We start from the raw sequence: 22,068 nt of genomic DNA, 5'->3' as shown, positions 1-22,068 counted from the left end.
TATGGGAGTAACTGATGATCAGCAATTTGCTCCTAAATGCCAGAAAACAGATGAAAATGGTTGTTCAGACAAGTTTGTTAAATGTTTGATCTAAACAATTTGTTCATTTTCCGGCGTTTTGGGAGCAAATATGTCTATACGAAACCGGCACCTACTCAACCAGTTATTTATGAACCTCAAAAAATCTGACATGCACAACAAAATACGTGGGTTTTGTGGAGCAAAATTAAGTCTTGTTCCCAAGAAGCAGAACCTCACAGAGGCGAATGGCATTGCCACTTCCACTGCATTCTGCCATAGCTCAGAGCTTTGGCCTAATACTATGCTTTTAACAAAATGCATTATTACACTAGGATTATAAATGTATTTCTGGGAACTGTGTCCAATGACAGTGTTCTCCCCAGGATCAATTTCACGGGCACTGCACCCGGCTTTCCATACATGCAACCTGGCACTATCCTGCTACAGGGGTCTGGCGGCCAAAATCAGAGTTGTGTTGTACTTACGTTACTGTGACAGGCACAGTAACAGATCTCTCCCCCGTCTTGAACTGCTATGGGTGCGGTTTTCGACAAGAATCACAGGTGTGCAAAGTGTCCCAGCGGGCAGCACAGTGTCCCAGCAGTCATTGCTGGACACAATAATATCTGTGTAAAGCAAGTTGCCAATATCTGCAAGAGTCTTTAAAAATTATGTGTGTGTCCAGCCAGAGTACATTGCATCCACTCAGCTGGAAAAATATTCTGAAGAGAACACTGCAATGAAAAATACAACAACCTTAATTCAGAGTCGGTCGTTGCGGCCGCACGGTCGTACGCCACCGATGTTCGCTAAACTGCGCATGCGTAAAATTTGCAATGCGTGTGCGCAAACTAGCTATTACGATCAGAAATTGCTCTCTCCTTCAACTTGGCCAGGTCGTTAGTTTAGGTGACAGGATGAGGCGTTTGTGGGTGGTAACAGGGGAAGGTGCTTGTGAACGGGGGAGTGGAGATCCGAACGCAGGCGTGCCTGACTATGTAAACGGCGTTTTATGGGAGTGCATAATTAACTAAGTAGTGACATGGGAGGTTTTTACACTGACTTGATCGTAGTGCTTAAGAGAGGGTATGGTCAACCTTAAGGTCTACGACCAGCTCCGATGGTTCCCGATGGTCTCGATTAATCCTTATATGCCCGGAGATGACGTGTAATGGGAACGAGAAGGGGGCGTATTTTTAGTCTTACGGCCGCATCCTCCCCTCGCTCGTCCAGCTAACGATCCCATCTTAACGACGCAACTTGCGAGCGCTTCATTTGCATATCCGGCCCCTTTTACCTTACGACCATGCGGCCGCAACGACCGACTCTGAATGAGGTCCCTAATCCCTCCACACTCTCCCCCATTGCTAGTCATAAATGGAGATAACTCAAGCTTTGTGTCTGAAGGTGCATACACATGGGTCGATTTCTTGGACAACTGAACGATAACGACGTCGTTATCGTTCAAAAAATCGTTCAGTTTCAGGGCCAAAACGATGAACGACAACTACCAATGTGCGCTCCAGTTTGTAGTTGCCATTCATCGCCCGAACCTCCTGTCCAACCTGACGATACGGTCAGGTTGAACATGTTCTGGTATGAGGGAGGGAGCCCGGCACTGAACAAAATTGTTATTGATTTCGTTCAGTGTTGTGCTCAGTGTTGTTAACAACACTGAGCACACCCCTGCCGGGGACACTAAGGACGATTTTCGTTCAGGGAAAAAAATCGTCCAGTGTGTACGCACCTTGAGAAAAACTGCACAGCTTAATCTGAGAAAGCCAGAACTAAAAAGTGTAATTAGGTTTTACTTTGATGTTCATAGTTTTGCTCCATGCTCCTCTCCTCCTTTCTGCAAATATAAATGCACTTATAGGGGTCAATCCAAATAGGTGCGAGATAGGTCCTGCAAGTCGTTCTCACTCCACACTTATGGTGCATATCCACTATGTGACCTTACAGAGCAAATGCACGATTACGACATCGTAATTGTGCAATCGCTTAGTAATCGGCCGCAAATCGGGCATTTAAATGTCAAAAACGAACAGCGATGAGCGTGCCCGCTGGTTGTTTTTTATATCCATCATCCCCCGTACATGCTGGTCAACCTGATGGTCACGTCAGGTTTAGCATGTATGGGGGATGATGGATGTGCCTACACTGAACGTTCAGTGCAGGCACATCACAGACGGAGAAACGACAGCACGATTACAATTTCGTAATCGTGCTCTCGTTTCTCCGTCTATTAGTGGATATGCATCTTTACACTGACAAATAGATCTGCCATTCAATTCCAAACTCACACTGCTTTTTCTGAGGAAATTTGCATTTTTTGTGTGCACCCCCTTGAGCAGGTGAAAAGGTAGGGAAATCCTTATTTTAAGATAAAAATGTCAGGACACATTACAGAACACCTCTGCCGTCCCCCCCTCACAATGAATATTCATTCACTTGGAGGGGTTTAAATAGCATAATTTGGCTGATAAAGACATGTCAGGTTTCAAGTTTATTTCTCTAAAAAGCTCAATAATGGGTTAAACCACTTGGGACAGGTATGTGGAGATGTATTGATAAGAGGGGTTTTTGAGTCTTCAGATAAGAGGTAAAAGTGTTTATTTCAAAATTTTTTTTTCTTTACCTAAAATGCTGGAAAGACTTTAATTTGATGAAAAAGACTTGCTGGCTGTAATTTTTCAACCAATAAAATAAAAAGTGCACAAATTATGCATTTGACACCTTTTAAAAACTCCAGTGCTTTCCTTATGGTCACTAACCACCATCTGTGTGGCCCTGTTATCTCAGTTGTCACATTTTGGCGTCCAGGATAATTTCCCCACTTTTACATGCACTTCTCCCAGGTTGCATTTTGAAGAAGAGTTGCACAACTTCACTGCGAGTACAGCAAATTGGCATTTCTAGTTTAATCCCGCATTTCCAGGGTGCATTTGTGTGATGTATGAGAGTTTCATGAAACAAACTCGTTTTCGCAAACTCGCTCCTATTTGGATTGACCCCCTAGTTTGCATGGTCATCTCCCCAGTAGCAGAGACTATACATCCACCTTTATGTGCCTTTGGATGGATCACATGAGAGCACAGACACAGGGCCTGATTCAGATTTGGGAATAGAGGGCCTGATTCAGACCGGCTCGCAAGCAGGTCTATGTTTAACAAGTGCGCATGCGCGAGGTGGCTCCGTCGTGCGCATGCGCGAGACCCGAATAACGACGGCCAAGCCGTCGTTATGGGTCTTGCACCAAAGGGGGCGTGCTGTCGATGGTGATTCACAGCAAGCCCCCTTTGGTGGGCGTGCCGGGGGCGTGGGAACGCCTACCATCTGGGGCCGGCCCCACTGACATCACTAGTGATGTCAGTGGGAGTGCTTTTGGCTGTGATAGAGCCAAAAGCACTCCAGGGCTTGTGGCAGCGAGATCCTACCGCAGGGTTTCGTCGCAAGCAAGATGATTGCGATGGTCTTGACCATCGCGATCATCATTTTGGCCGCTCGCTATAGCTGTGGGTGGTCACCCACAGCTATGCGAGCGGCCAGGAGGCCGCTCCAAAAAGGAGAAGAGACAGCCCTGATTCAGAGCGAGCGCTCTGTCAGAGCTTCCGGCTCTGAATCAGGGCCAGAGTACGAAAGAGCAAGTAGCTGTGCACCTTGGTAAAACCATGCTGCACTCAGGTGGGGCAGATTTAAAAAAAGGCAAATAGATTTAGATTTGAGAAGGTTGTGTCCTAGCTCAATTCTAAATTGCAGTGTAAAAATAAAGCTGTCCAATATTTGTGGACTACATGCCAAAGCAGCCAGTATTTACCCTGCATGCAAAAGAACTTATGTATTTTACCCCTTGAATTGCAACATGGCTGGCTCTTTCTAACTTTATTTCCAAATCAGAATCAGGCCCACAAAGACAAGCATGCTTCATAATGTAGGTCAGGCAGCCATTTAAGAACCTTAACCAACATTCACTCAGACTAGTGAAGGCAAAACCAGAGATATGGCAAGAACTTACCTTTGTTATCTCTGTTTCTACGAAGTCCATAGGGTCCACAGGGTTGACCTTGGGGTATAGGTTGGGAACCAAATCCGGGCACCACGCAGTTAAAGCTATTAGCTCCCAGGATGCACTTGGGTCCACTCTCCCTATAACCCCACCCCCAAGCCAGAGGCACCTCAGTTTGTAAGTAGCCAAAGGCCGGAGAAGGAGAGAAAAAGAGAGAGAGAAAACTTGAGCACTCAGTAACCATACTCCCAGAAATGGGAGACGGAAAACCGGTGACCAGCCACACAGCCCATATGCAGCCAGGTGCGTCAGGGCGGGTGCCCTGTGGACCCTATGGACTTCGTAGAAACAGAGATAACAAAGGTAAGTTCTTACCATATCTCTTGTTTTCTACTTTAGGGTCCATAGGGGTTCCACAGGGTTGACCTTGGGGATGTCCCAAAGCAGTTCAACCAAGGGTGGGGACGCTCCTGTGCTGAGAGGAGAATCCGTCGCCAAAAAGGAAGCATCCTGAAAGGCAAAGGAAACCAATGCCTAGAACCTTAAAAAAGTGTGGACAGAAGACCACGTGGTCACCTAGTAAGGCAAAACAGCCGAGGCGCCACAGCCATATCTGGAAATCCTGGACACCGGCGGATCGCATCGACAGGTACAATACCATAAGAATTATGGCTGCCACAGTTTGTGGTAGGTCCCAGCAAAAGCTGATCTATGTGCTCTAATCATTCCAACGATGACAAAGCCAGGGAAGCCGTAAGACCACTGTAGGGACGCAGTCAAAGACAAACGACCCAGGTCCAAAGCAAAACCAAGTACCCTGAGACAACAGGTCCGGGCAGTGAAGCATCAGGAACGGAGTATCGATGGAGAGACTCTGAAAATCCAAGTACCCCTGACATCTGGGGCAATCAGGAGCCACCAGCAGGAAAGCATCTCCGTCCCGATTGAAACACTTCCAAAGACCTCGAGGAAGAAGGGAGACCGGAGAACACAGGTACACAAAGTGGAAGGACCACTTCACTGACAAAGAGTCACTGAAGGTTGCTTCAGAATCCCCAGAGCTGGACTATAACATCATAGTGTGATAAAGTCAGAATGCCATGAGGGTCACCTCAGTGGGGCCCCCCCTGCTCCCCAGGAGATGGAACCTCTCTTGGGGAAGAGACTAGTCCACGGGATGTACGTCGTGACGGCTGAGGACTCCTGTTTCCCAATGGAGAACTCCTGAAACGAACGCTGCCGAGACGGTCGGGAGGAGACCCTCGGACTATGTCCGAATGTGTGACATACCTGTCATTGCCACCCAACGAACAGTGTTGCTAAAAAGGAAGCCACTGTCCTGATCCTGTCGGACTGAACCTTTTCAGGTTCACCGGGAAACAAGAGTTATGCCAGAGTGGAGGCCCAAGACAGGCTAAAGTTCCAACAAGTTAATTGACAGGACGGAATCGACAGACGTCCAACTGCACTGAAATGGATGCGAACCAGACACTGTCCATAGCAAAGAATACCCTGGACGAGATGGCCATAGCCACACGGAAAGGGACCGACTTGCCTCCGGAGAGAGAATCATCGTTTGAACAGTGATCCAACAGAAAAAACTTGTTCCATCTGGAGATAAGCCAATTATGGAAAGGCCTGGAATGGAACTGAGCCCATTCCACCCTTCCAAAGGCAGACACTGAATATGCATCCCAGAGTGTAAAGTTGTCGTTAGTAATACTGCCAATGTTACTACAATCTTGTCAAGGTCAGGACCAAACAAGATCTACCCTATAGATTGTATCTGCACCTCTGCATTCCCAGAGCACAGCCATAGGGTATTACGGAGGATACAGTCGCAGCCGGAACTCAAAGTTAGGAGACTGGTATCCAATATAGGCATTTCCACCTATGACAACTGCATATATCACGTGAGCGACCGAATGCATTTGAACCCCAGACGTGTTGGAGGGGAAAAAACGTTACAAATGCGTCAGCTCAGTATGCAATAGTATTAACCAACCATGCTATAGCCATGGTAGGATGGGTAACAACCCCTGAAAGCGAGTATACTGATTTCAGGCAGAGTTACCACATACTGATCCGAAGAATCCGACCACGCAGGAATGGGAGGCGTAGTAACGTCTGTAATCAGACGAGTAACACGCCCATCCACCCCAGGAGGGGCTCGTGATGACCTTCAGGGAATTTGGGACAGGAGGCCAAACACTGTTGTAATACCTCGTATCTGGCAACAGCCAGAGTCCCACCATGCGATCCACCCGCTAATTAGCAACAGGGAACCCGAAGGCATGTAAGACTGAAGGTGTATGATACAGGTGCAGGTCAACATTCACTAACCAGAATGGACCTGCTACCAGCCCTAAAGTAGGGATAATAATACCTGAAATAGGCTTCTCCCCGTGTAAGAGGGAAAGAGCCCAAAACAGTAACCAGTTCACGCAGAGCCAACTGGGAAGTAACCACAGGGCGTCAACCACGCCAATTTGCGTTTCGTAGAAAACAACATCCTGTGGTAATCCCTGCAAGGGGAATGACAGACTATTGTGGCACCAGGGGGAATTCATATACTGCGAAAAACCCCTGCAGGGAGCAGTAGTCTGTGTCACAGGGGAAGAGTGCAAGAACTGCGAGATACCCTGAGATGAAAAGGGCAGTATGGTGAAGTAACCCCAAGTAAGGTACAACAATGGGGCCCGCCCAGCGATCCGCAATTGAGAGAATCCCGAGAAAACAAACTGCCCAAGGGGGTCGTGAAAGGGGCCGGCACCAGATGACGCCACATACAGAACCCTTTATGAGTCAAATCTTCCGCACTAACACCTGCAGCACATGACTTGCAGGATAGTAAAAATGGGTGCAGTATCTCCTGGTCAGACATATCTGACCAATCTTGGCGGAAATATACTGATACGGACTGATGCCAAAAATTAGCTGCAGGGACCCATTTTCCGCGTATGCAACACACAGTTCCATCTAAAATATGGCAACGTGCAGCACGCAACAGTATGTGACAAACCTCACAAATATAAAAAGTATAAAAATGTGAGGTCTCAGAACCACCCTAAGTACATCTACCCTACATTAGGGTAAATAAAGAAAAGGTATATATATATATATATATATATATATATATATATATATATATATATATATATACACACACTGACAGGTGAGAGAATAAAGTGCAGACAGTCAGCACTAGCATAAGTCACATACCATGCAGATAAATACATAAACATGTCATATAATATACTGCACTAAGTCACTGCATTCAACTGCCCAGATTCAGTGTCTGGGAAGGCTACAGCGCTGTGTACACTGACCTGATGGTGAGGTACGCAGGGGGACTGGGCTCACTGCCATCTCCGGAGCTCTGCTGCTGCACATAGAAAATGGCCGCCTGGAGACCTCAGAAGAAGCGTGGCCCGCGGAGGAAGCAGCTCAGCAACGCCAGACTATAATACTGAAAGGCGCGCTGAGCTGAGGGGAGGAGCCGCTGTAACAGGGAAGGCTTGCTCCCCTGACCAGCTATTAACCTCCGGGACGCCGGCTCCCTGCGCCGATCGTTAAGTCCCTGGTGGTCTAGTGGACACACGGGGTATGGGGGGCCCGCCGCCACTGCCGGCGCCTCCGGTCTGTCCCCAGAGACCGGAGGCACAGGACTGCATTTGAAATGCGCGGATCACCGCAAGCGGTGATCCGCGACCTTACCTGCTCTCCGTGGATCCGGCAGCAGTCCTGGGCGCCCACAGAGTCCGGCTAGTACAGACTCTGGTGTCCCGCTGAGATCCCCAGATCTGTACTGGCGTCTCAGTGCCAGCGGGGTGACGGAGCGGCAGCTTAGACGTCCTATGGACAGTCCGACGCTGCCACTCTGAAGAGTCCAAAGTTGGAAAAAAACTTTGTCCCTAAAAAAAATAAAATAAGCTTAGGGGCTGCTAATCAGCTCCCCCTGCGCAAACGGTGACCCAACTCCGGCCGGGCACCAACTTAAACTGAGGTGCCTCTGGCTTGGGGGTGGGGTTATAGGGAGAGTGGACCCAAGTGCATCCTGGGAGCTAAAAGCTTTAACTGCGTGGTGCCCTGATTTGGTTCCCAACCTATACCCCAAGGTCAACCCTGTGGACCCCCTATGGACCCTGAAGTAGAAATTCCTATTGAATAAAGAACTTGGGGCCTGATTCAGAGCCGCTCGTAAGCGGCCGCTCGTTCGCTCTGAGCGATGTTCGCACAACTGCGCATGCATATGGGTCGTAATGCGCATGCGCAAACAGTCATTGCGGTCGGAAATCGTACGCTCGCAAAGCAGCGAGGGGCTGCTAATGTGATTGACAGAATGTACCGTTTGTGGGTGGTAACAGGGGAAGGTGCTTGAAAATGGGGGAGTGGACATCCAAACTCAGGCGTGCCAAATGGTCAAAAGGGCGTTTAATGGGAGTGCATAATTAGTAAAGGAGCGTCATCGATCACGTCACTTGGTTGTCTTTTAGCATGAACTGCTCGCAGTGATAGCGGTAAGAAAAACCTACCACAAGCACTGCGAGCAGTTCAGATGCCTTTCGATGTACCCGATTAATCTAATAAATACCGGAGATGACATGTGATGCGAACGGAAAAGGGGCGTCTTTACAAAATAGCGAGCGCATTTTTCGTTCGCTCAAGACATAGAGGCGTCAACAAACCGCAAAGAGCGAGCGCTCAATTTAAATAGCCGGCCCCTTTTTTGGAAGTCCGCAAATAGCGTCCGGCTCTGAATGAGGCCCTTGGGTCCAAACCACAAGACGTATATATATATATATTTCTTTATCATAGTCAATATGCCATTAGTTTATTGCAGATATTACCTAAATATTAGTTAAAAGATAACTCCACCTTTAGTGCACATTTCAATAACATATGCCCATCACAACCAAGGGAGTAGTATTTTTGTAAATACATTCAAGAATTGCAAGAGATCCACTTTATGAATTCAAAGCTGAACCATGGTGGACTGCATTTAGCTTGTAAATTGTGCATAGGAGAACATACAGTGCACCACCAAATCAATCTCAAGCATTACCTTTGATTCGCCAAGAAGTCTTTCCACAAATTCATCCTCACCACCAAAAACTAAATCCTCCAAACATTTTTCTGCATCAGGTTTGTCAGCTATGGTCTTTAAGTTTTTAGCTCTAAGCTCCTCTTCTTTGTTACTACCATGCTGCTTTGATTTGCCCCGCTGCCTCTTTCTGTGCCCAGAGGCTTGAGCCTTACTGCTCTCTTCTACAGCGGACAGCATCTCACTTCTGAAAGAAAAGCATGTGGTTAAATGGACACACAGAATGTGAGAACTTTATGTCCCATTTAGAAGTAGATTTCCCACTAGAATTAACAGTATTAACTACAGACCATTTACAGTTTCTATTTTAATTGTATAGATAGCTGAAAGGGAGTGCTCTCTCTATTAGGGGCCTATTCAACATCACTTAATTCTTACAAAAGCAAGTGAAAATTAACATTTCCTCGTGCACGTGTAAAAATTAAGTGTTTGTGCCATTTATCAAGAAGGTAAAGCAGGAGATATTACAGATATCTCCTGCTTACCTTCCTCTAGCAGAATGGCTGGCTGTCCCCATACATTAGCACTGGGACAGAATTAACCAAGCTTCGAAAAAATAATAATTTCGGAGCTTGAGTGCAAGAGCATTCGCCATTGCAACCGGGAAGGAGTTCCGGGTTGCAAAGAGGGATCCCCCTGTCCGGCTCCTTCTGCTGGACATCGGGGCTCTTGCGCACGCGTGACCTGTAACAAGCGCACTAGTGTCACTGCTCCAAAAGGAGCAGTGAAGTCGTTCGCGGGGATAGCTGATTTCGCATCAGCTGTCTCCGCGCAAGAGCAATGATGAGTTAGAATGTTAATTATTAGGGTTCGTTCCGACCCTGATAATTAACATCATGAATAGGCCCCCTAATCTGATAGCAACTAGTATAAAAAAAAGTTAAGGGCTCATAAAAGTCGGATGCAATATATGGCAAAAACGGGTCCATGATACGTGTCCATGAAATATACAACATTTGCATAATATGTAGAACATATGTAGATCAGCTGCGATCTGAAGATGCTGAGACTGTGCATATTACATAAAATGCATGAATTTCATAATATACGCTAATACCATAAGATATATCACTTGTAACAGTTGGGAACTCCCTGTATAAATAGAAGTGATATACCACTCTAGTCCTTTGCTTCAGGGCTATGTAAGGAGCAAGCAGTTGTTAATGGTTTGCCAATTTATTTTACCCCTGAATGTCTGGATTGGCCACAGAGGACACCTCTGGACTTTAGGAATTGTGTTTTTGTGGTGAAAAAATAATAAATCGAATAAGGAGCTCTATGAAAATATGTACATCTGTGATGGCTGACAAGTGGGCTCTGAAGCTGGAAAATAAAGGGGCATGACTGAGAGGGCTCTGGGGCTGACATATAAAGGCAGACCCGTAATTAGACATTTTGGTGCCCTGTGCGAGAAAGAACATCTCTTTATTGTACATGCACTGCAGCACTAGAACAGTGTCACTGATAATGACTGCTGGGGATCAAACACTGCCTACTGACACACACCTGCAGGACGCCAGCACCGGAATTGGCAGTTAATGGGGACCTGCTTGTGCTGAACGCCGCCACTGGACTGGTCATTGTGTGCTGACCTGGCAGTCATTGGGGACCTGCTGCAGTGTTGGACGCCGTGCAGCCACCCAGTGATCGCAAAATACGCGCTATGGCGCGTTTTTACGAGCTATAAGAAGTTAGGGACCCAGTTTTTAAAACTTATCGGGTCGCAATAGCCAATCGCTGTGCAGTGCCGTAACCCCCAGCCCCAGCCAATCAGTGGTTACCTCCTTTGCTCCTGCTGGGAACAAAGCCAATCACCACGTGTCCCCAGCCAATAGTGTGTCACCAGCCAATCATCGCGCGGCGCCAAGTGAATTGGACATTTATATTTCAGCACTGCTGGACTGACACTTTTTTTTTTTTTAAATTCCATGTGATGCAAGATTGAATGTTGTGGCCCTGTATGGGCAAGGGGTAGTGTGTACATCTCCTGTACATATGAAGCCTTATTCAGAGGTGGGCGGAGGTTCAGTAGCGACTGCAAATTTATGTTATTGCTGCAGCCGGTGAGCTTCCTACTGAGACGTCCACCAGCTGCCACTCTAATCTGCTGTGGTGGACTGAAAGACGCACCACTGAGCGGACATTATAGCACAGTTTATGGCTGCCGGTATCATGAAACTGCTTTTTTTTTAACACCGTTCCTGACACCGGCAAGTCTGCCGACGAAAGTCATCCCCCAGTCAGGTCTATTGAAATTGCATGGATTTCCATGCAAGTCCGATATGCTTATGTTGTCGGTAACCATCAGGACGCACGCACAGATTTAAAGAATCCAACCCTTGAGCCCAACGTTTTAAATCCATCAACCACTGCATCAAGCCAACGGTCGCTTACCATCATGCATGTTCCTGCACTCACCTATGGTGGTGCAACGAAAATTAGAGTTATGGTAGACTTACCTAGATAACTCTGTTTCTTCGAGGCCCATAGGGTCCACAGGGATACCATGGGGATATTATGGTTGGAGACCAGGCACCAAATAGTTCAAGCTTCAGCTCCCAGTATGCCCCTAGTCCTCCTCCATATATACCCCACCCCTAGCCATAGGACTTCAGTTTAGTTAACAAGCCTCAAAGCAGGAAAGAGAAGGAAGAGCAATCATACACCAGAAACACTCTTACACAAGGTGACCATAAGAAAAAAGTACCCCTGTAGCCAGGTGCGTCAGGGTGGGGGCCCTGTGGATTCTATGGACCTCGAAGAAAAGGACTTATCTAGGTAAGTCTACCATAACTCTAATTTTCTTCTTCAGGGTCCACAGGGTCACCTGAGCAGAAAGGAGAACTTGTCGCCCAAAGGAAGCATCCTGAGAGGCAAAAGTATCAAAAGGAATAAACCTAAGAAAAGTGTGGACAGAAGACCACGTGGCTGCCTTGCAGAATTGCTCAGCAGAGGCACCACGACTAAATGCCCACGATGGCCCTAAAGACCGAGTAGAATGTGCTGTCACCGTGCTTGAGACAGGGAGTTCTGCCTGTGTGTACACCTGATAGTCATGCGTAGCCATCTCGCCAGAGTCTGCTTGTTAGCTGGCCATCCTCGTTTGTGAAAACCATATAATACAAAAAGAGCATCTAATTTTTTAACAGAATTTGTGTGCTCCACATAGATACGGAGAGCACAAACTACATCCAGGGAGGCTTTACCTACAGAAGGATCTGGATTCTGAAAAGCTGAAACTACAATTTCTTCATTTCCATGAAAACGGGACACTACCTTAGGAAGGTAACCCTCCCTTGTACGAAGAACAGCTTTATCCTGCTGAAAAATCAAAAATGGAGTGACAAGAAATCTGCCAAATGAGACTCTGCGAGCAGAAGAAATACAGAGAAGAAAAGGTGTCTTCGCTGTCAACCACTTCAAATCTACACAATCTAGAGGCTAAACTGGGGGAGCTTGTAGCCCCTTAAGAACCAAAGGCAAATCCCATGGTGCTACCGGTGGAACAAAAGGAGGTTGAACTCGCAGAACTCCTTGGAAAAAAAAATCTAACATCTGGTAATGAGGCAATCTTCCTCTGGAACCAGACTGACAGTGCAGAACCTGCACTCTCAAAGCAGCCAGGCTGAGACCACGGTCTAACCTGCCTGGAGAAAAGCCAGTACCCTGGAAATCCTAAACACATCAGTATCATACGTTCTGTGGGAACACCGTTGACCAAAATAATACCAAACTCTGCAATAGATGCGGGCAGAGGCAGCCTTCCGTGCCCTAAGTATCTTTTGAATTACAGAATTGGAAAAAACGTTTGCTCTTAGGATGTAAGATTCAAGAGCCATCTTACTGCCACGGCTGCTGATGGGTCTCTGGACCTGGACCCGTACCTGGGGACCTTGTGTTTGTGACGTGATACCATGAGATCTCTCTCTGGTAGACCCCATTTGTTTACCAGGAGCTGAAACACTCAGGATGGAGAGACCACTCTCCGGCATGTATGTCCTGGCGACTTAGAAAGTCTGCTTCCCAATGGAGTACTCCCGGTACGAGTATTTCTGAGATGGCCGGAAGATGATGTTCTGCCCAAATCAGAGCCATTGTCACTTCTTTCATAGCTTCTTTCTTGTGCCTCCCTGATGATTGAGGTAAGCCACTGTTGTTGCATTGTCGGACTGGATCTGGACCGGCTTACCCTGGAGCAGGTCCTGTGCTATGACAAGTGCTTTGTATACTGCTCGCAGTTCCAGAATATTTATTGGTAGATTACTTTCCTGATTTGTCCACCTTCCATGACAGGTGTGATAACCTGTCACTGCTCCCCATCCACGAAGACTGAGGTGAGAAGCACCCAATTTGAAATCCAGAATGAGCGCCCTTTGTTCAGATGATCCTTTCTCAGCCACCAAAGGTGGGAGTGGCAAACCTCTGGAGTAAGAAGGATCCTCTGGGGCTTTATTTGAGAATACAGTCCGTTGCACTTGGAGAGAATCAATCTTTGCAGAGGCTTGGAATGGAACTGAGCATACCCTACCATGGGTGTGGATTATAAAATCGGACACAACTTGTTCGACCATTAAATGGTCGACCACGTTAGTTCAACATGTAGTTTAGATAGACAAAGCATAGATCGACAGTAACAATAGTCAGACAGTAATATAGTCGAACGGGACATTAGATCGATATGTAATATATTGAATATGTAAGATCGAAAGGTATAAAAGGGCGACACAACGTAGATCAACAACTAATAGTTAGCCAATGTTCCAAGTTCAAAACCAAGTAGGTAGACAAATAATAGATCGACACCACACAAATAGACATAATAACAGATCGAAATCAAATAGATCGACTAGTCCAAGATCGATGCCAACTAGGTCGACAGTTGATAGATCGACAGATAAAAGATAGACATGTTACTTTTAAACAATACAAAAAGGTATACATATCCTACACGCTGCCCACTAACAGCGCATCCCCCGACGCTACTTTCAACCGTGGAACTACAGGACCCAGCCAGCCCTTTCATCCATGCAAGTGCTCCTGGCAATGTAGCCCCTACGTACACCTTGAAGGCATCGTCACTAATTGCTGAGCACCCCCATGCGCTGCAGTGCTCCCATTCATCAACCCCTATCCTGGACATGGGTGCATCAGTCTAGCTTGCATATTTGCAACGATAGGGCCACAATCTTATCCACTGGCAGAAACACCACTTGTGCCCAAGAATCCAGAAGAGCTTCCAGATGTACCATCTGCTTTGTTGGAGAAAGTAATGATTTCTTCCAATTGATGATCCAGCCATGCTTTTGTAAGCAGGCTATGGTCAGTTGAAGATGGTTTCGTAAAATTACCGGAGTCTGTGTCATTATCAGAAGGTCGTCCAGATATGGCAAAATTCTGACTCCCTGATGCCTGAGATAGGCCGTCATGACTGCCATTATTTTGGTAAATACCCGGGGAGCCATAAATAGACAAAGGGTAGAGTCTGTAATTGGAAAAGTTGCTGAAGGACAGCAAACCTTAAAAATTGGTAGTGGGATGGTATAATACTAACGTGCAGATATGAAACCTGAATGTCCAGGGAAACCATGTAATCCCCCGGCTCCATTTCCAAAATAACTGATCGCAGATTTTCTATACGAAACTTGGGCACATGGATAAACCCGTTGAGGATTTTTAGATTTAGTATAGGGTGATAAGCCTCCTTCAGTTTCTGCATCAGAAATAGATTGAAATAATCAAACCTTCCCTGTTGCGATACAGGAACCGGGACTATTACCCCCCACTTGCAGCAGGGAGTGAATGGCCTCCTGAAGGGCCGAAAGCCTTTACCGCATCTGCTGGAGGATCTGTGTAAAAAAAAACTTCTGGGGAGGATGCCTCCCTAAAGGGAGGGCAAACCCCTGAAATACCACTTCTTGGACCCAGGCATCTGTTGTTTGATGTCAGCAATCAGCAAAATGAAGACGTCGGCCTCCCACCCTGGGATCCCCCAGGAGGAAGCCCGCCCCATCAGACAGAGGATTTGTCGTCCGGCTTAGAAGCTGGACGTCTTGCCGGGCCAGACCTCTTAGTTTGTCATCTTGATATTTTGTGAAAACTAGACATCTTAAAGGAGGCTGTTCCCTTGCTCGTCCCTGGGAATGGAAGGACAACTCTGCTCCAAAAAGTACTTTTCCATAGAAAGGTAAAACGTCCAGTGCCTTCTTTGATCCTGTAACAGCTTTCCAGGATCATAACCCTGTGTGCCACTATTGAGGCTGCTGATACTTTAGAAGCTAAAGTTCTAGCATCTACTGCAGCTCCTCCCAGATAGGAAGCCACTTCCCGTATATGGGAGATATACATCATCTGTTCTCTGGTAGCCTTCATAAAGAAATTTTTAATGCTCCCATCCATTCTTCAACAGCCTTGGCTACCCAGGCTCTAGCCATAGCTGAAAGGTAATGGCTCCAGATGATGAAAAGATAATTTGAAGACATGCTTCAATCTCTTTATCCGTGGAATCCTTCAGAGAAGATGCCGACGGAATAGGCAATGTAGCATTTCTGATTAAATGCGTCACATGAGCATCCACAGTAGGCGGTAGCTCCCGCTTAGTATATACAGAAGTCGGGAAAGGATACAACGATGTTATTCTCTTATTCACATAAAAACATTTGTCAGTGTTACCCCATGCCTCATCCATAAGCTCAGTGAGCTGTTTAGATACAGGAAATGCCGTTTTGACCACCTTCCGATGGTAGTTAAACACTGGAGCCATCTTACTATGAGCTGCTTCATTATCCTGAATGTCTAGGATTGATTTAACCACCTTCACAAAAGGAGGAACATCCACTGTGGATGGATGGTCCTCCTCCCCCTAGCTAGACTCTGGAGAGGAACCTTGCGCATCATCTGAATCAACTACACAAACACAAAGGAATGGTAGGATATAGAGCACTATATACCTTAACTAAGGGAGAGGTATAAAGTGAGACTGCCCAAACACTCCTGAGACCAACAGCTACAGGGTGCACAGAGCGTGGACCATGAGCGTCTCATTACAGGTGGAGGGTAGGCGGAGCAAACCAGACACACGAAACCCATCGTAGGGACTGTGTCTGGGTCGGAGCTGGCGGGGAGCCCCTACCACCCCTAGGCTGCATTAACCAGCATAAGCAGCATAAGCGTCTGCTGCCGATCCCTGGCATCAGACAGTAAGGCCCCGGTGGTGTAGCGAGGACGCGGCCAATCCCGGGCCCTGACAGCAATGGTTTCTGGTGCATCTCTGACACCAGAAGCAAGATCTACCACGCGTGATTGCCCGTAAGTGATGAATCGCCTTACCCGACATCTCCATGCGTCCTGGTCGCAGAATTGCGGCAAGCAAGCTTAGCCGCGACCCGCCAAAATCACCAGCCCAGTTACTGGTGTTGCAGCCTGGCGGAGGTAGATGCTTCTTAATTCAGACGCTTAGTACTGCCAACTCAAAAACATAAAGTAAAAGCTTAGGACTGCCAGAGCAGTCCCATTACAAAGGTGCGTCTTGATCCTGCCGCACCAAATGAACAACTGAAATCCTATGGCTAGGGGCAGGGTATATATGGAGGACGACCCAGGGCATCCTGGGAGCTGAAGCTTTAACTGTTTGGTGCCTGGTCTCCAACCATAATATCCCCATGGTAACCCTGTGGATCCCTATGGACCCTGAAGAAGAAAAATGTATGATGTAAGGGCAATACTACATGCCTTTCGTGATATTCACTCACTGGGGGTGATTCAGAGGTGGACAATGGATTACTTCTGCGCGTGCGTCCGAGACGCACCGTACGAGTCCCGATGGTTACTGCAGGGGGTCACAGATCACAATTGCAAGCAGAACCAGGCAATGACTGGGGAGGGAGGGGTGGCTAACAGTGGCGGGGTCTGGAACTGCGCAGTTTTACTCTGGCTATGCACTAATGGACATTGGGCCTGATTCAGAGCCGGACGTTATTTGCACTCGCTCATTCAGAAAAAGGGGCCGGCTATTTAAATTGAGCGTTCGCTCTTTGCGGTTTGTTGACGCCTCTATGTCTGAGCGAGCGAACGAAACATGCGCTCGCTATTTTGTAAAGACGCCCCCTGGCCGCTCGCATCCTACGTCATCTCTGCTATTTATTTGATTAATCGAGTACATTGAAAGGCATCTGAACTGCTCGCAGTGCTTGTGGTTGGATTTTCCTACCGCAATCATGCGAACAGTTCAGGCTAAGAAACAACCAAGTGACGTGGTCGATGACGCTGCTTTGTTAATTATGCACACCCTTAAAACGCCCGTTTTGACCTTTTGGCACGCCTACGTTCGGATCACCACTCCGTTTTCAAGCACCTTCCCGTTACCACCCACAAACGCCTCATCCTGTCACTCAAATTAGCAGGCACTCGCTATTTTGCGAGCGCTCGATTTCCGACCGCAATGACTGGTTGGCGCATGCGCATTATGACCCATACGCAGATGTGCGAACATCGCTCGGAGCGAACGAGCAGCTGCTTACGAGCGGCTCTGAATCAGGCCCATTGTGAGCAAATATAGGGTTGCTTGAATGTCTGATGGTGCGCATTTTGCGCGCATCAGACTTGCGCCTCGGCCAGTGGGTGTCTCAATAGGATGACCATCGCCTGCGGCATAACCATTCAGATGCAGTAGTGGTTGCGACAAATCAGTGTGGGCTTCCTACTTAAAGTTCTGCCTATTTTCACATGCTGCTCCACTTAAGGGGCCAAGGCCTCTTCTTGCAACACATTTCTTTGAAGTCTAATAAGTGAAATAGCAGGAGGACTGCTCATTCGGTAACAAGGCACCTACATGCCTTAACTTTCCACAAAATATTTGTTACGGGTTAATCCATCTTGGACTTTGGCCAGGAAGGCAGTCTCACTGACAAGAGCACAGGAATCTTTCTCATTGCCCAAACCACAGTGCCAAGACATACTAACTGACTTACATTGTGACATATATATATATATATATATATATATATATATATATATACACACACACATACATATAGGGGGGGGTCATTAGTAGACAAGCCTTCCCATATAGGGACTCGCATCAGGCCGAGACGAGTAAGATCTAGGCTTTTCTCAGCACGTTACATAGAAGCTATAGGAGTTACGATCGTGCATATAATAACAAAGAGCACACAGAACGGTAATGTACACACGTGAAACACACATGATAGCAGCACTCACCTATGTACACACACGTGGAGCTTCCTGAGACTTCAGAGTCCCGCCCTCCCCGGACACACACCACCAATCCCAGCTGCCGGGTCCGGATACGCTCCTCCCACCCGGCAGGCGAGCGATCAGGCGCGTCACACACCGCTGACTGCCTAGGACAGGAGGGCTCCACCCGCCTCGGCCGCTACAACGGTAGTAGAGAGCAGCTTCCGCCGGAAGTAGGTGTGTTTCTGTGGGGAGGGGGGAGCGTTCGCCTATGAGAGGCAGCCGGGTACGCAGGCGCAGTAGGAATGAGCTGCTGGTTTTGTTGATGTTGTGCAGGAGTTCATTGTTGTCATAGCTGAGGTAAGATCACGTTTGTGTGTCCGGGGCCGCAGCGCTGGGAGCTCACACACGGGGTCTCCATGAAGGTCTAATGGAAAAGACCAAGGAGCTGGTAAGTAGTGCAGGATCCAGGCTTAGCTTCTTTTGTTGTCATTGCTGTGCTGCACTGAGGCCTGCCTGTCTTCTGCTCACTACACCTCAGCCTGTCTGCACAATTCATTACTATGTATCCTAATCCCTTCTCTCCTGCATGCTGTGCAGTGTCACCCTGTAGTGTGCACTCACACTCACGTGATGTGCCAAGTGTGTGCAGGCACTGCATTGTGTGTACACTAGGCATGTAATTGCTCGTGCTGTCAGAAGCAGAGGAATTTACCTTACTATGTATTACTATTGCACCCTTCATATTAGTACAACAATGCATGTACCTGATGCCTGGCTGACTCTTGCTCCCCACACCCCAGCAAGTGTGCATCATTAATGTTTAGGTATCCTCATTCATTATAGTGTTGCATGTTGTGCAGTGTCACCCTGTAGTGTACACTCAGGTGCAGACACTGCTCTCTGTGTCCTCTGTGCATATGTCATTTCTCGGGCAGTCAGTGGCAGAGCATCTTACCATGTGTTACTTTTGCACTCTTCATGTTATGTCTGTGCATTACTGGGTGCTCTTTAACAGCAGTTCTTGGCTTGCAAACTGCCACAGATCAGTTATATGACTTGCATGAGCCTGTATTGACCTACTCCAGTGGTATGTATCTTCTCTGACACACTTTGCTACTTCTAAAAGAATGTTGCATTTGTCAGCCATGCAACACTTCTCTTATCTACTTTATATTTGAACTGTACTTAGCATTTATGTATCAACAAATGCAGCCAATTAAGCACCTTTCTAAGATCTGTTAGATCTTAAGTTATGATACAGTTGAGCAAAAGATGTCTTACACCAGAGATAATGTCATGTAGGGTCATTGGTGTTTTGTTCCATACTTTTGCACCTGTTCATATCTTTGCAATACACAGAATGTTAATGAAAACCTCCAAGTTATTTCTTATATATATATATATATATATATATATATATATATATATATATATATATATATATATATAGTAGATAGTCTGTGGTTTACTTCATTAATTGCTTTTCTGTATGTTAAGCATATTTTAATTGCCTGACTGTATAAAGACACAAGGTGCAATCCTTTCACAGTATGTATGTTTCAAGCACAGCCCATAGGTGAAAGTGTTATGTAATTAGCTGGTGAGCAGACTCTGCCTTTTGTTAAACATTTAGACTGGACCATGCTCCTTTTAATTACAGAATACATTTACTTGACATGTAGTTTTAAACTCCTATGAAGTTTCTTTGCGTAAAACTGACATATGTTGCAGTAAGCAAAGTTGTTGACTAATAACCTGTTGCAGATTGTTATAGTTTGCTCCATAATTTAGAAAAAAACACTAAATGTCTTTCGAGACTAGAGAAAATGAATATTTCACACGATTTTCTGTATTTAATTTATTTTTTTCATTCTGTATGGTTAGTGGTGTCAGTTGTCTTAAATGTGAGCTGTAGACTTCCTTTGTCTCCTGGCAGGCTGACCATTCTTTACGTTCTGTGCGCAAAAGACGGGACTCATTCGGAATGTTTGACGGGTATGATACTTGTAGTGAGGACAGCAGCAGTAGCTCCAGCTCTGATGAGAGTGAAGAAGAAGTTGCACCTTTACAATCCAGTCTCCCCATTATTAAAAATAATGGGCAGGTGTATACATACCCAGATGGGAAATCTGGCATGGGTAAGTCCATGTTATTAATAGTCTATTATAAGAAAGAAAAGTATAGATTACTGTAAAAATTGGTCAACAAGTTACAATTGCACACATTTAATTGCCATAGAAGAAACTTCAGGTGTGTTTGTGCGATACCCTTTCCCTTAATCTTTTTTTAGTCCTACGTAGTGTCAGGTGTAGCATTATTATGCAGATCTTTCTTTTCTTCTAGCTACATGTGAAATGTGTGGAATGGTGGGCGTAAGAGATGCGTTTTACTCTAAAACAAAGCGATTCTGTAGTGTTTCTTGCTCTCGAAGTTATTCCTCGAATTCTAAGAAGGCAAGCATAATGGCGAGACTACAGGTAGTAAGTTAAAACTTTTACATTTTTCACATTCACTTGTTTTAAGTACTATAGGACTGTATGTTAAATTCAGTGTTTTATCTTCTTGTAAAGTAAACTCTGCTAAGTGACAATGGCAAACAGGCCCCTGTGATAATCGCTCCTTTGTACGTTGGTACAAATGTAGCGAGACTGAGAAAAAAAAAACTAATTATATTAAGTTTAAACTTTTGAAGTTCTAGCATTGCTTTTTTGTTTCTTAAGTTGTAAAATAATTCATAACCAATGTCCACTTAAAATGTTTAAATGCTGATCTTTACATACATAATATACGTATACATTTCTGTTCCATAGGGTAGACCTCCGTCTAAAAAAGCCAAGGTTCTCCAGAAACAGCCATTAGTTGCGAAGTTAGCCGCTTATGCACAGTATCAAGCTACCTTGAAGAACCAATCCTTAAATAAAACAGGTAAGGGACATTCCCTTAATGCCCCTATAAGTCGATGGTGATCTCATAGTTGATTGATTTATTTTATTTTTGTTGCAGCTATTACAGCGGAAGGATTTAAATGGGGCAACTACATCAATAGCAATAACCTGGCGGGTGCTCCAGTCTCTTGCTTCAAACATGTAAGTAGTGTCCTGTACAATATTGTAAAGTACTTTCTAGTGACTTCAGCAGCACTGTGTAAGTTTTAGTCACGAAATACACAATGGACTTTTATTTAATCATTCATTTACTGGCATATTTATAACCAAAAGGCTGTATTCAGTGTTACAGGTAGCGGACCAAAAATGGGTAAATGGTGAATAGGAAGCATATGGAAAGCATGTGCTCCCATATAGTTGTGTGTATGTAGTATATGTGGCTTATGAGTTAATTAGGAAAATAACTTCCTGGCCTTTCTGGACTGCCCTGGTTGTCTATAATTATGGGCAGCATGCCTGCACCAGAACATCATTGTGCTCGAGAACCATTGTTGTGATATTTTTGGCAAGAGTTTCAGTTAAGACAGCTTAACCTATTTCTAACTAGTAATGGCATCTGTGGTGTTGACATCTAACAGAGAGTGGAAGTGGATAAACAGAGTCATGATAAACGAAGGATCAACTGCAGAAAAAAAATGACTGCAACTATAAACCTGTAGCACGAGCCTTTTATATAATCTGTGATATCCTGAACTGTGCAGTTATAGTCAGGTAGGTTATTATAGTCCAGTTGTAGTGCACGAAGGATCATAAAAACTGACCTTGCACTTTTTTGAATCAAGTGGTGCAAAGAGCAC

The 22,068-nt window shown here is 45.9% G+C and overlaps 2 protein-coding genes across 7 annotated transcripts in view; one reads left to right on the top strand and one right to left on the bottom strand.

The window, feature by feature from the left end:
* UTP18 (UTP18 small subunit processome component) overlaps nt 1–18,548 on the bottom strand; it is a 36,455-nt gene extending 17,907 nt beyond the window's left edge. Inside the window, 2 exon segments of the mRNA XM_088475023.1 lie at nt 9,093–9,318; nt 18,348–18,548. Of these exon segments, the coding sequence (XP_088331149.1) occupies nt 9,093–9,311 (219 nt within the window). The 5' untranslated portion in view covers nt 9,312–9,318; nt 18,348–18,548.
* Nucleotides 18,549–18,585: 37 nt separating this feature from the next.
* The window catches only part of MBTD1 (mbt domain containing 1), a 69,408-nt gene continuing 65,925 nt past the window's right edge, over nt 18,586–22,068 (top strand). Inside the window, exons 1-5 of one of the 6 annotated variants that reach the window (XM_088475016.1) lie at nt 18,586–18,683; nt 20,263–20,464; nt 20,670–20,806; nt 21,137–21,251; nt 21,330–21,412. In XM_088475016.1, the coding sequence (XP_088331142.1) occupies nt 20,311–20,464; nt 20,670–20,806; nt 21,137–21,251; nt 21,330–21,412 (489 nt within the window). In that variant the 5' untranslated portion in view covers nt 18,586–18,683; nt 20,263–20,310. Of the gene's footprint in view, nt 18,775–20,241; nt 20,465–20,669; nt 20,807–21,136; nt 21,252–21,329; nt 21,413–22,068 lie in introns of all 6 variants that reach the window. The other 5 variants (XM_088474993.1, XM_088474984.1, XM_088475002.1 and 2 more) reach the window with 5 other exon arrangements.

This window comes from Taudactylus pleione, unplaced genomic scaffold, assembly GCF_031769625.1.
Source record: "Taudactylus pleione unplaced genomic scaffold, aTauple2 ptg000016l, whole genome shotgun sequence".
NCBI classification, from domain to species: domain Eukaryota; kingdom Metazoa; phylum Chordata; class Amphibia; order Anura; family Myobatrachidae; genus Taudactylus; species Taudactylus pleione.
The sequence above is the reverse complement of the archived record's forward strand: the minus strand, read 5'-3'. Positions and strand labels throughout refer to the sequence as shown.